The 13078-nt window shown below is 39.3% G+C and overlaps 1 protein-coding gene and 1 pseudogene across 1 annotated transcript in view; one reads left to right on the top strand and one right to left on the bottom strand.

Annotated features, from left to right (window-relative positions):
- MRPL3 (mitochondrial ribosomal protein L3) overlaps positions 1 to 13078 on the bottom strand; it is a 48830-nt gene that overhangs the window by 21695 nt on the left and 14057 nt on the right. Inside the window, exons 5-6 of the mRNA XM_065942950.1 lie at positions 9777 to 9876; positions 8123 to 8183 (exon numbers count right to left, since the gene is read on the bottom strand). Coding sequence (XP_065799022.1) covers positions 8123 to 8183; positions 9777 to 9876 — 161 coding nt within the window. The remainder of the gene's footprint in view (positions 1 to 8122; positions 8184 to 9776; positions 9877 to 13078) is intronic.
- Positions 663 to 2914, top strand: LOC136173434 (ATP synthase subunit d, mitochondrial pseudogene; annotated as a pseudogene).

Genomic DNA, 13078 nt, shown 5'->3' with positions numbered 1-13078 from the left:
CAGTCATGAAATTAAAAGACGCTTGCTGCTTGGAAGGAAAGTTATGACCAATCTAGACAGCATATGAAAACAGGAGAATTATCACTTTGCCAATAAAAGTCCATATAGTCAAAGCTATGGTTTCTCCAGCAGTCATGTATGGATGTGAGAGTTGGACCATAAAGAAGGCTGAGCGCTGAAGAATTGATGCTTTCTAACTGTGATGCTAGAGAAGACTCTTGAGAGTCCTGTGGACAGCAAGGAGATCAAATCAGTCAATCCTAAAGGAAATCAATCCTGAATATTCACTGGAAGGACTGATGCTGAAGCTCCAATACTTTGGCCACCTGATGCGAAGAGACAACTCATTGGAAAGGACCCTGATGCTGGGAAAGACTGACGGCAAGAGAAGGGGGAGACAGAGGATGAGATGGTTGGATGGCATCACTGATTCAATGGACATGAGTTTGAGCAAACTCCAGGAGACAATGAAGGACAGGGAAGCCTGGTGTGCTGCAGTCTGTGGGGTGGCAAAGAGTCGGACATAACTAAGCAACTGAACAACAACAAAGATGAGTTGACAGAGAGGTTAAGAAAGCTGTCTAGGTCACAGAGCTGCTGAGAAGCAGAGCCATACTTTAACCACGCTCCCTAGACCACCTCACTTTGACTGACTGAGAAAATAGTTTTTTCACAGAGACTATTTCCCTCTATAGTTTATTCATTTAGAAATTTTTTTCACTAGTATACTTAAAATTTTACTGTTTTGAATAACCAGTAAGTAAAGTAACTTATTAAAATGTGCAAGGCTGGAGAACAATTGTTCCCTGAAGGCAGCATGTATCTTGTTTTCCCTCGAGCTTCTGAGAGCGTGGAAGCACCCTTCTCTGGACAGTATGTAGGACTGAGCACACAGCTCAAAACAGTCTCCATTTTGTTAGGACCTACCTAGCTTTTTAATCACCTGAAGGCTCTGCTGAACAATATTTCTGTATATATTTTGATGTTTTAATGAAAGAACCCAAATTAACTCTTCCCTACTCCTTTCATTTTTACTACCAGTGGCAACATTATCAAAGTAAGTACCCTATCTGTCTCTCCTGGCAGCTGCTTCTCTTTGGGCTTCCCAGGTGGCTCAGTGGTAAAGAATCTGCCTGCCAATGCAGGAGACACAAGAGATGTGGGTTCGATCCCTGGGTCAGGAAGACCCCTTGGAGAAGGAAATGGCAACCCATTTCAGTATTCTTGCCTGGGAAATCCCATGGACAGAGGAGCCTGGTGGGCTACAGTCCACTGCGTCACAGAGTCGAACATGACTGAGCATACATACATATTTTTCTACTTTGAGCCAAAGGGTAATGAGGATTTAAAGGACACTGATAACTTCAAAAATTCTAAGATTATGTCAGAAATTGCTATTTAAGTAATAAGATTATCCCTGAAAACATATGGGCTGTTTTCATTAGCCCAGACTCATAGACAAGATTTTTAGATGATCTTAACATACAGAAAGAAAAAAATATTTTAAGTAACTGAATGACCTGTTTTCTAATTTCAATCTGAGATTTGAGAAATTACTTCAGGCATGCCACTGTCATGAATTCAAAGTTCAGTAAGACACCTGACAGGAAAGTGTCCCATGCCCACCAGTATGGGCTCATCACTATCACCAGTGTCTTCCAAGTTCTTTAAGAGAGACCTAACATTTTTCTCCTAAACAATGCAGAATGTGTATTTACAGCTTTCTTTTTGTTTATCTTACTTTCATTCTTTCCTGAGTTTTCTCCTTTAAAAAAAAAAAAAAAAGAAAAAAGAAAAACTCAAAAGTTAAAATAAGCACTGCTAAAATTCAACAGAAAACAATGGACTAAACATCGTATGTTAAGGGTAGAATCAACAGTCATATTTTATCTTAGTGACTCTTTCTACATTATCTAGATATGTTTCCTCCTCAAAATTGAGAGAGAAAGAAAAGGAAAAACATTGAACTTCCAAACCCATCATGTTAGAAATTACAGTGGAATATAATCGCCATCACAGAACAAGAATATAGTCTTTAAAAGGGTCCTAGTACACCAGGTAGTACCACTACCTAGTGGCAGTCGTGGTAGAGTGGGGAACGAGTCATTATATATGTTAGACTTTAATTAGAATAAGTTACATAAAACTGATACTTATTATCCATTTATAGAATAAAGAAAACTGAAAAATTATTCTGATAGAATAGTTTTATATATTAGGTGTTAAGGATCTTTCCCACATAATCTAAATAGAATTTGTATTCTCAGACTCTAGATAAAAAACTATTTCTGGTTTAAAAATACAGCACAGGTAAACACAAAGTTTTTTTTCAATGTAAGCAGATTTTCCAACATAATCATTAAGAGGGGAACATTTTAAAAATGCAGGGAAGCCTGTTGTGGACTGTGGGCCCCGGGTCAATAAAGGTCCTCAAGATAGCTGGGTGGAAACTTGCTCTAAAAGCCATTGACGGGGTAGCTTTCAGGGAGATTATCTCCCAAAGGCCACTGCTAATTCCTTGAAATTCTGGAATGAGACCCTCACCTCCAGGTTGGCTAACCTGCCTGAGAAACCACCTGCCGTTGACTGGGCTTACAAGGCCAATGTGGCAAAGGCTGGCTTGAAAGATGACTTTGAGAAGAAGTTAATGCCCCGAAGGTTCCTATGCCAGAGGATAAATACACTGCCCAGGTAGACACTGAAGAAAAAGAAGATGTGAAAAGTTATGCTGAGTTTCTGTCTCTCTCAAAGACCAGAATTGAGGAATATGAGAAAGAGCTGGAGAAGATGAGGAACATAATAACACTTGATCAGATGACCACTGAGGACCTTCTTGAATGAAGTTTTCCCAGAAACCATATTAGACAAGAAAAAGTACTCCTATTAGCCTCACAAGTCAAACGAGAATTTATAAATTTCAGTCTGGGAGAAAGCTCTGGCCCCTGAATTATAAACTCTGGACATTACAGATAATTACATAGTGAAAAGACAATTTATGGAAGTCTTCAAGAAGAGACTCCAAGCCATAAAAAGGAATACATTTGAGCCAGTTCTAATGAGGCAGATGAACCTAGAGCCTATTATGCAGAATGAAGTAAGTCAGAAAGAGAAAAACAAATATTGTATATTAATGCATATATATGGAATGTAGAAAGACGGTACTGATGAACCTATTTGCAGAGCAGCAATGGAGATGCAGACATAGAGAACAGATTTGGAGACACAGTGGGCGAAGGAGACGGTGGGACAAATGGAGAGAGTAGCATGAAAATATATACATTTACCATATGTAAAACAGATAGCCAGTGGGAATTTGCTGTATGACGCATGGAACTCGAGCTGGGGCTTTGTGACAACCTAGAGGGGTGAGCTAGAGGTTCAAAAGGGAAGGGACGTATGTATGCCTATGGCTGATTCATGTTGATGCATGGCAGAAATCAATGCAATACTGTAAAGCGATTATCTTCCAATTAAAAATAAATAATTTTTTTTTAAATGTTAAAAAGAGGGGGTTGCTAGTGTTGGTTACTGGTCACTTAAAAGACAATGTCTGTGGACAATTTTGTTCTTCAAGTAGATAGATTCTATTAACACTATATTTTCTTAAATTAGTATTTTTCTATTTTAAATTTTTCTTAAGGTATTTCTAACATATATTTAATCCAGTAATTAAAACTGAAAATATATGGTAAAAAATTTGAAATACTCAAAATATAAGTGTACACTTAATAATTAAGTGTAGTTATTACAACATGAGAAAAGTAAATTTCAATTAGAAACAAGTCTCAAATTAATTTCTAATGGAAAGGAGATGATGAAGCCAGTTACTAAAGAGACCAGTTTTCAGTTTCATGCTAACTAAAATGCAGGTGATACACAGGCTTGCTATTACTGCAATGTTATTTGAAATCAGATTGATTAGACTTGTGTACTTTAAAACAGATGTCCATATGTTATCATTTGAGTTCAGTTCAGTTCAGTTCCTCAGTTGTGTCCGACCCCATGTAGTGCAGCACACCAGGCTTCCCTGCCCATCACCAAGCTTGCTCAAACACATGTCCATAGAGTTGGTGATGCCACCTAACCATCTCATCATCTGTCACCCCCTTCTTCTGCCTTCAATCTTTCCCAGCATCAGTGTCTTTCCCAATGGGTCAGCTCTTCACATCAGGTGGCCAAAGTACTGGAACTTCAGCTTCAGCATCAGTCCTTCCACTGAATATTCAGGACTGATTTCCTTTAGGACGGACTGGTTGGATCTCCTTGCAGTCCAAGGGACTCTCAAGAATCTTCTCCAACACCACATTTCAAAAGCATCAATTCTTTCGTGCTCAGCTTTCTTTATGATCCAACTCTCACATCCATACATGACTACTGGAAAAACCATAGCTTTGACTAGATGGACCTTTGTGGGTCAAGAAATGTTCCTGCTTTTTAAGATGTTGTCTAGGTTGGTCATAGCTTTTATTCCAACGAGCAAGCATTTTTTAATTTCATGGCTGCAGTCACCATCTGCAGTGATTTTGGAGCCCCCAAAAAATAAAGTCTGCCACTGTTTCCATTGTTTCCCCATCTAATTGCCATGTAGTGATGGGACTGGATGCTATGATCTTTGTTTTTTGAATGCTGAGTTTTAAGCCAACTTGTTTACTCTCCTCTTTCACTTTCATCAAGAGGTTCTTTAGTTCTTCTTCACTTTCTACCATAAGGATGGTGTCATCTGCATATCTGAGGTTATTGGTATTTCTCCTGGCAATCCTGATTCCAGCTTGTGCTTCATCCAGCTCAGCATTTCACATGATTTACTCTGCATATAATTTAAATAAGCAGGGTGACAATATTCAGCCTTGACATACTCCTTTCCCAATTTGGAACCAGTCTGTTGTTCCATGTCTGGTTCTAGCTGCTGCTTCTTGACCTACATACAGATTTCTCAGGACTAATTTGAGTAGAGCTGAGAAAAGGCCGGCGCTGGGACTCCATGCTGGGTAATGGAGCATAGAAAAGCAAGTTCACTGATGAGCTCCTGACTGTTCTTCAGTCCAGTGGTTCTCAGGGTGGCCCCTGGACTAGCAGCATCCACACAACCTGGGAACTTGCTGGAAATGCAAATTCTCAGGTACTTCCCCAGATCTAATGAATCTGAAGACAGGCAGGAGATAGAAGATTGTGTAACAAGCCTTCTTGGAGATGCTGAAGCCCAATCAAGCATGGGAACTGATACTCCAGGCTATGAACCCTTGTCCCTCATCTGACCCAGCTATGTCAGTGCAACACTTTTTCTCCAGTGTGTACATCTGTAACATCATTAATAATCAAGATGATGGAGCCCAGAAGTTTCAAAATATTAAAACAGGGGCTGCAAAAGGAAGACAAAGTACAAAAAAGGAGGACAAAGTTGACTGCCACAACTTGGAGCCTATGTCCAAAAGATAATGGTTCCGTTTATAGTCAACAAGGAAAAAACATTCTCACTGGCTGTAAAGGACTAAAACTCCAAGCTGGGGGAACTGTTCAAAAAGAGAGAAGCATCATGGAAGGAGACAGAAGAATTTAAAGAGCAGAAAGAAAAGCAAGCAGATTCATGTGTGCGTACATGGACACAGGTACACACATATATGGGGAAAGTCAATGGCAGTGACAGCTGCCACTAGAACCGTGTGTAGCTTAGATGCAAGCCTGCTCAGGAGAAATCCAAAACACCTCCACATGAGGAGGACACAGTTCTGTAAATCTGAAAGCACTTACAAGCACCCTGAGGCCATAATAACACGCCAGCTATGAAAACTACAGCTATCAGCAGCATTCAGCGAAAGATCAGTCTGTTTCACTTTGATCTCAGGTAACACCCCCAAAAGGTACACACTCTAGACTACCGTGCACACATTACACAGTCAGACAGAAGGCAGTACAACAGCCGCACAACAAACGTAGATCCCCATTCTCCACAGTTTAAAGCCCAAGGCTAGTTCCTCTCTCAGTTCTCATCAGTTGTTTAGTCCTGAGGCTGAAACACACATGGCTGTACACACTCTTGTCTTCTAGATACATGCTCTTAAAACACAAAACCAACACACTCTCACAAGAAGGCTGAAGTTTTAAAAACAGCTTCTGAGAAGCTAAGGAATGGGGGGAGGGGAGGGAGGCTCGAGAGGGAAGTGATGTATGTGTAACTCTGGCTGATTTGCACTGCTGTACGGCAGAAACCAACATGACATGGTAGAGCAATTTTCCTTCAATTAAAAAAAAAAAGTCAAAGAAACCCAACAACAGCATATGAAATAAAAGCATCTACTGAACACAGACACTAAAAAGGCCAGGCTCCAATCCAAGCTAGTCACCAACACTGCCATAAGGCATCTGCTAACAAAGGAAACTGATTTTGTGGGGCTTCCTGAATATCTCATTTATCCTACAACATATGCAGTGGAAAGCATACATTATTAACTATAGGTTAACAAATTACCATGAAGTATTTTATTATAAGTAATAATTTAGTAATTTAAAAAATAAAACCATCTGATTCATAACACATGTCTCCCTATCTACCCAAACCAAAGTTTTATAATTCCAATATTTTGACTTCTTCACAAGGGTATGCAGGACAAACGTTACCATGAGACCAGTAATTTCAGAGGCCCCAGGGAGTAGGAATGAGTTCACAACAATCAGGAAGAAGGGAGAAGAGGACGGTTCACAGTCTCTTTAAAGCCTTACTCTCCTCTCCAGGCCAAACCCCCTCCATTTCTAAACAGCTAATCAAAACCTAAGGTCCCTAGGACCTGTGTGCCATGGCCCATATTTGAAAGTAGGCAGTAATAATGAGGAAGTGAAGAAGTATCACACTGCATTTAGGAAACTGACACTAGATTTATCTGGTTTCCGTGGACACAAGCAGCAGCTCTGGCTCAGTCACTATGATCTAAGGTTATACCAGAGCACCTCGAGGCTATTTTCATTTTCAAACGGTTCTCAGTCAGAATATTCCTGGAACACAGGCTGCATACCTTGTGAAATGACAAAAGGAAAACTGAGACACGCAAAGCAGTGAAACTCTCGTCAATGTTAATAGAACAAGAAATAAGAGTGAATGAGAGCTTGGGAATTCCCTGGCAGTCCAGTAGTTAGGACTACGCGCTTTCACTACCATGGATTGGGGGTTCAATCCCTGTAGGGGAACTTAAGATCTCACAAGCCTTACGGCATGGCCAAACAAAAGAATGGACGAGAGCTGATATCTGGAGTTAAGCTTAGCCTAGATCATATGGATTGTAAGAAATGGTACTGAAAAGGGCTTGGTGACTTTATTCCATAGTGAGTTAGCATCAACTCATTTTTTAAAATGTTTAACTGGACAATAACTGCTTTACAATGTTGTAAAGCATTCACACTCACACAATGTGAATTAGCCGAAGTACAGATATATCCCTTCCACTTGAGCCTCCCCTGTCCTTCCCATTCCATTCCTCTAGGTTGTCACAACTGATTTTTAAAAAACTACCTCTATACGTTCTAAAGTTTCCTGGAGATTATCTAGCCAGTGCTGAACTTAAAGTATGATACAAAGTCAGCATTTCTATTAGAGTGACAAATAAGTGTTCATTTCTACCAAATCTGAACTCTTCTTTATGTATGACAAAATATTTTGTCCCTTCTAGTGCCAAAAGATGATGTCATGCTACTGAAGAGGCCTAAGGTGTGATTCTGTTTTCTTCTCCCAGTTTCTAATGGGATTTTAACACAGTTCCAAAAATGCTCTACAATACTAGATGTTTGTAATTTAACTACTTCCTGTATCTTTTACCAACATAATATATGCAGCCTTTTGTCTTCAAATAGATGTGGGCCTAGCCCACAAGGAACTTGAATAATGTAACCTTTCTTAGTCCCATCTCAAGAAGCACACATCTCAATTTAAAATGTAAACTCTTCAGGCACAACTAATTCGGTGCAATTTAAAAACTGGTACCATCAGTTACATTAAAGATTAGAATTATGAATGAGAATAATGATTACTTATCTTTTATTCACTGACTCTGAAAGACTGCACGTCTTTCACTCACTCTGCTGTTTTTTAATGTACAAGGAAAACAAAATGAAAAAACCTGTTATGTGGACCTACGTTTTGGCTGTGACATCCACATATTGTCCTGGGCGAAAGTGAGCAGCATAAAGAGGAGTGCCTTTATGAAAAGAAAACAAAAAATCAATATGAAATTTGTCAGCTCAGGAACAACTTCATTAAACAAACTAGACAGGAAGCTTTCTAGCTACCAGATTTCAAAATGTCAGGATAGTCTCTTCTGCAATTTTAATGATTAGAAACATCAATAATAAAATCATAAAACTGCTCAATAAATGCATTTTAATGGACAGTGCGGAGGCTGAAGCATGGGGCACAGGGTGCTCGAGTGGGCAGCAAAAGCCACAGCCACTGACGTGCTCGTGCACTCAGAGGCCACTGCGATACTGGGTGAAGCAGGCAACTCCTGTGACAGCATTGTTCCTGCTGGTAAATACATGAGATTCTCTGTTTTTTTCTTGTGAGTAACAATATATTAAGATGTATTTCCCATTTCTAATAAGAAAAATAAAAATAAGAGAATGACTAAAAAAACGTAGGATATCAAAGGCTTTTCTTTTTTTCCTACTGGAGGTAAGTTATCCAAAAATAGGAATCAACATTAACATCACTCAGTAAGACTTCAAAAAAAAAAAAAAACTGCAACCAATGTAGTAGACAATATAATCAAAAGCTAATTTGTGTTTGCTTTAAAACAAGGAGTAAAGTGCTGCAGGGTTTCAGAGGATAGGGTCCTTTAAGTAGGACCCAACGTGGATTTATATGGGCAGAGAAAAACCTTGAATTAAGAAAAAATAGAGAGATTGAAAATGATCAAATTTCTATGAGGCTGAATCACCTGAATTGATATTTCGCCATTTTTCATCCACAAAAAAACCCAGTATCATACAGTCTGAGCTATAGCAAAAGTTAATGCAGACTTCATGTTTATACTAGTTAACTCCATTTACTTTACCTCAAAGATGAAAAATTTGCACTTAAAAAAAAAACCTTCAATTCTAGCTTTTATCAAGGTTGACTCTATCACCCCAATTAACAAGGCCTACTGCAACTGTATTCTATCTCAAGAAATTCAGTTCAGGTAGTAAAATATCAAATCTTAAAACATCCTTCTACAGTCCACTTCTCAAGAACCCAAGTTCAAGACATTAGGAAGCTTTTCTAAAGTTCAAAGACATCAAAATGCCATTAACTAATATAATCATATTGCCAAATGTGACTTTTTGATATTCCATGGAGTAGGTAAAATACTTTGGAATTTTTAAGTAAGAATCTTTACATCAAGGTGTCATGGTCAGTCACTTTTCTGTTTCTGGCTATATTTTCTTATTCTATCGCAGTGAGAATCTATTCCTCACTTAATAAAATACCAGCCTACAAACAGTGAACTTCACATCTTAAAAGTTCACTTACTTATTTGGAGAGGCTTTTCCAAATGTGAAACACTCTGTACATTAAAAACAAAAGCGTTCCTCCTCCTTTCATGGAAAACAAAGAGTTCTCTACAGTTCCTTCCACTTAAAAAAGAAAAAGACCTGTTTGTCCCTAGTGATTAAATCAGACACGGTTTTATATTTAAAAATAAATGTTTGGGACTTTGTATTGTGAACTCAGCTTTATTGAAAGGGCTGACATTAAACAAATCACATATTTGGGTATTTTTACCTCCCTCCTCTCCCCGATCTCAGATTACCTGGCTTAATAACAGCATTATCTGTTACGTTAAACATTTTAACTTTCTGCTTTGGTGGCAATCCAAGTTCCTGGTAAAATTCCAATATAGATGTAGATTTCTAGAGGAAAAACAGCACATATAAACAACACATTAAATATGCAGAATTTAATGCATAGAAAATTTAATAAAAAGGTGGAATTTAATGCACAGAAATCTAAATTACTAACAGCCCAGAAAACAAATCAGAGTGCACTCTGCTTCGCTAATGAACAAACAGTACCTCATTCCCCTTATTTAAGGGAGGTGTGAGTTTCATCCATCACACTCTTCCCTTCTCCTCCCCGCTTTGAGCTGATAATGTTGCTTCTCACTTCACTGAAAAAAGAAAACTGAGAGACCTTCCCCAAGCTTTTTCACCAAGCTGATCAAACTGCCTGCATCAGCCTTACACACTGTCATCCTCCCACCCCTCTCCAGGTGCCAAGAGGCACAGAGGGAGCTCTCAGAGAACACCAGTGCCAGGGCCTCAGCTTGGAGCCTAATCACTGGTCTGGGGGGCAGCCAGGCAGCAGTGTGTTTTCAGCATTCCCTATGTTTCTGATGTGAATCTGGGGCTGGGAACCACAATGACAGATGAACTGTCATTAAATGCTCTCATTAAAGCCAAATCCTCCACTGTGGACTAATTCTTAAGCCCTCTCACCATCAGTGGCTTTACTCCTGAAATCATCCCCACCACCATCTAAATCAATAATTTCCCCCTTTCCACTGAAACTTTCCTATCAGCATATAAAGAATCACAATAACTCACATTAAAACAAAAACTTTTCTTCAGCCACAAACACGCCTCCGTTTCTCAGACCCACTTTCACCAAGGGCTTCTAGCCCCTGTGAAACATGCTGGTTAAAAATCACCAGACACTGGTAAACGTGAGGAAAAATTGGCACAGGCAGTCACTCTCTCCTTGGAAGGCCTCCACTTGACTTCCAGCTACTACCCTCTGGTTTTTGGACAAGTTAATGACCCACTTCTCCAATATCCATCCCAAATTCTACTCTGAACTACAGATTCTTCTGCCCTACTACCAAGGCAACATTTCACTTTGATATTATAGAACAACTCAAGTTCAACACATCTTAAACTTGAACTCAACATGCCTCCTACCCTATGAGGTCCGCTCACCTCTTCTGAGTCTCAACAGCAGCTCTGTACTTCTGTTTAGACCAAACAGAAGTACACCTACAACTCCTGTCGTCACCTACAACTCCTCTCTTCTGCACATCTCATGTCCATCCAACAGCCATTCCTGTAGCCTCTATTTAAACACACAGGCCACATCAGCCACTTCTCACCCCCATCCCAGCCAGTTGTATATTGTCTGGATTATTTCAGTAGCCTCCTATTAGTTCTCCAACTTCCATAATCCTGACTGACTCCCTGGTCTATTTTCCATTCACAGGCTGGTACAATCCTAAACTCAAGCTACATCAATCTCCACAATGGTGTGCATCTTATGCAGAATCAAGTCTTAACTGCTCACCACGGTTTACAAGGTTCTAACACCACCTACTCTCCCAACCTGCCCTGCCTCAGGGACAATGTGCTCCTTACCAGTCTAAGAACTCACTAAACAACCACCTCAGGTCCTCCACACCTACTGGCCCTCTGCCTAGAAGGCCATTCTGCCAGATTTGTTTTCCCCTTTCCTTTTCTTCTTCAAAGTCTTAAACTGCCTATCCTATTTACAGCTGTGGAAAATGTCTGCCTCACTATTTTAAAAAAGGGCAAGAAGGAAACATTTTCTATGCTTTTCCAGGATTTCAGTCTTCTCCCCCGGTAGACTATGGATTCTATATGAATTCTATATGTTATGCAAATTTAACATGTCTGTTCTTTTTAAGTTTGTACCACTTCTATCCACTGTAGACAGGAGATTTACTTTCTTTTAATTTAGGAGTACACTTTTGTTAAGGAAAATTTCAAACATATGCATGAATGCTGACATTCAGAGTCAATAATTATCAAAATCTGGTCCATTTGTTTCTATTTTTCCTTCCAGTTTTACTGAGATGTAACTGACATACCATACTGTGTAAGTTTAAGGTCTACAGAACAATGATCTGACTTACACACATCACAGAATGCTTATCACAGTAAGTTTAGTGACCAGCCATCATCTCACGTAGATAAAAAATTAAAGGAAAACAAATGTTTTCTTTTTGATGAAAACTGTTAGAAGATTAGCTTACACATGTAATGCACCGTAGCGTTAATTATACTTATCATATTGTACATTTTAACCCTGGTATTTATTTACCTTATAACTGAAAACTTGTATCTTTTGACCGACTTCATCCAATTCCCCTTTCCACTATCGCCTGCCTCTGGTAACCACAAATCGGGAAACTTTTTCTATGAATTTGTTTGTTAAAGTATAACTGACCTATAACACTATTAGTTCCTGGTATAAAACAAAGTGATGCAATATTCCTATACATTACATAAGGATCAGTATGATAAGCCTGGTTACCATCTGTCACATACAAAGATATTACATAATTACTGACTGTCTTCCCCACACTGTACATTTCATACTCATGACTCATTTATTTTGCAACTGGAAGTCTGTACCTCTTAACCTCCCTCACTTTATGTCTCTCCTCATGCCTCTGCCAGATTTTGGTATGATATGCTCCCCCATTTTATTCAGGTCTCCACCCAAATATCAATCTACCTTTCCTAATTATTTTACCTAAAACAGATGGCACCATTTTCTGTCTCTTGCAATATCCTGAACTCACTTTAATAAACTTCAAAGCACTTCCCTCCATCTGTCATAATATATATTTCTGAGTTGTTTATTTTCTGTATAATAGCTTCTGACTCACACCCAACTACACCAAAATGTACGCTTCCAGAGAGCAGACACTAATGGCTGTTCCATCCCCAGCTCCTGGTAGGTCCTGCTGTCTGCTCTTCCCTCCACTCTCACTTTTTTGTGTGTGCTATTGTGAATACTCTTGAACAGAAGATTTTATGGACAACTTATTTCCTTAACATAATGTCCTATCTTTTTAAATTAACACTATTGACATAGATTGCTGTAAGACTTACCCAAAAATTGTACCACTTTACACCCCCTGATGTGAAGAGCCTCTTTCATGAGAATATGATCAACAGTATTTGTCTTCCTGCTGTTTCCTCTCCCTCAGCTTCCCCCCTGATCCTACACAAAGCACTTGCAGGGCCCTGGTGAGCCAGAGTACTCTATATATGCCTACCTGTGCCTGCCTGTCCCAGTCTCTTGGTCCATAATCTC

The sequence above is a fragment of the Muntiacus reevesi genome, chromosome 8, assembly GCF_963930625.1.
Source record: "Muntiacus reevesi chromosome 8, mMunRee1.1, whole genome shotgun sequence".
Classification (NCBI taxonomy): domain Eukaryota; kingdom Metazoa; phylum Chordata; class Mammalia; order Artiodactyla; family Cervidae; genus Muntiacus; species Muntiacus reevesi.
The sequence above is the reverse complement of the archived record's forward strand: the minus strand, read 5'-3'. Positions and strand labels throughout refer to the sequence as shown.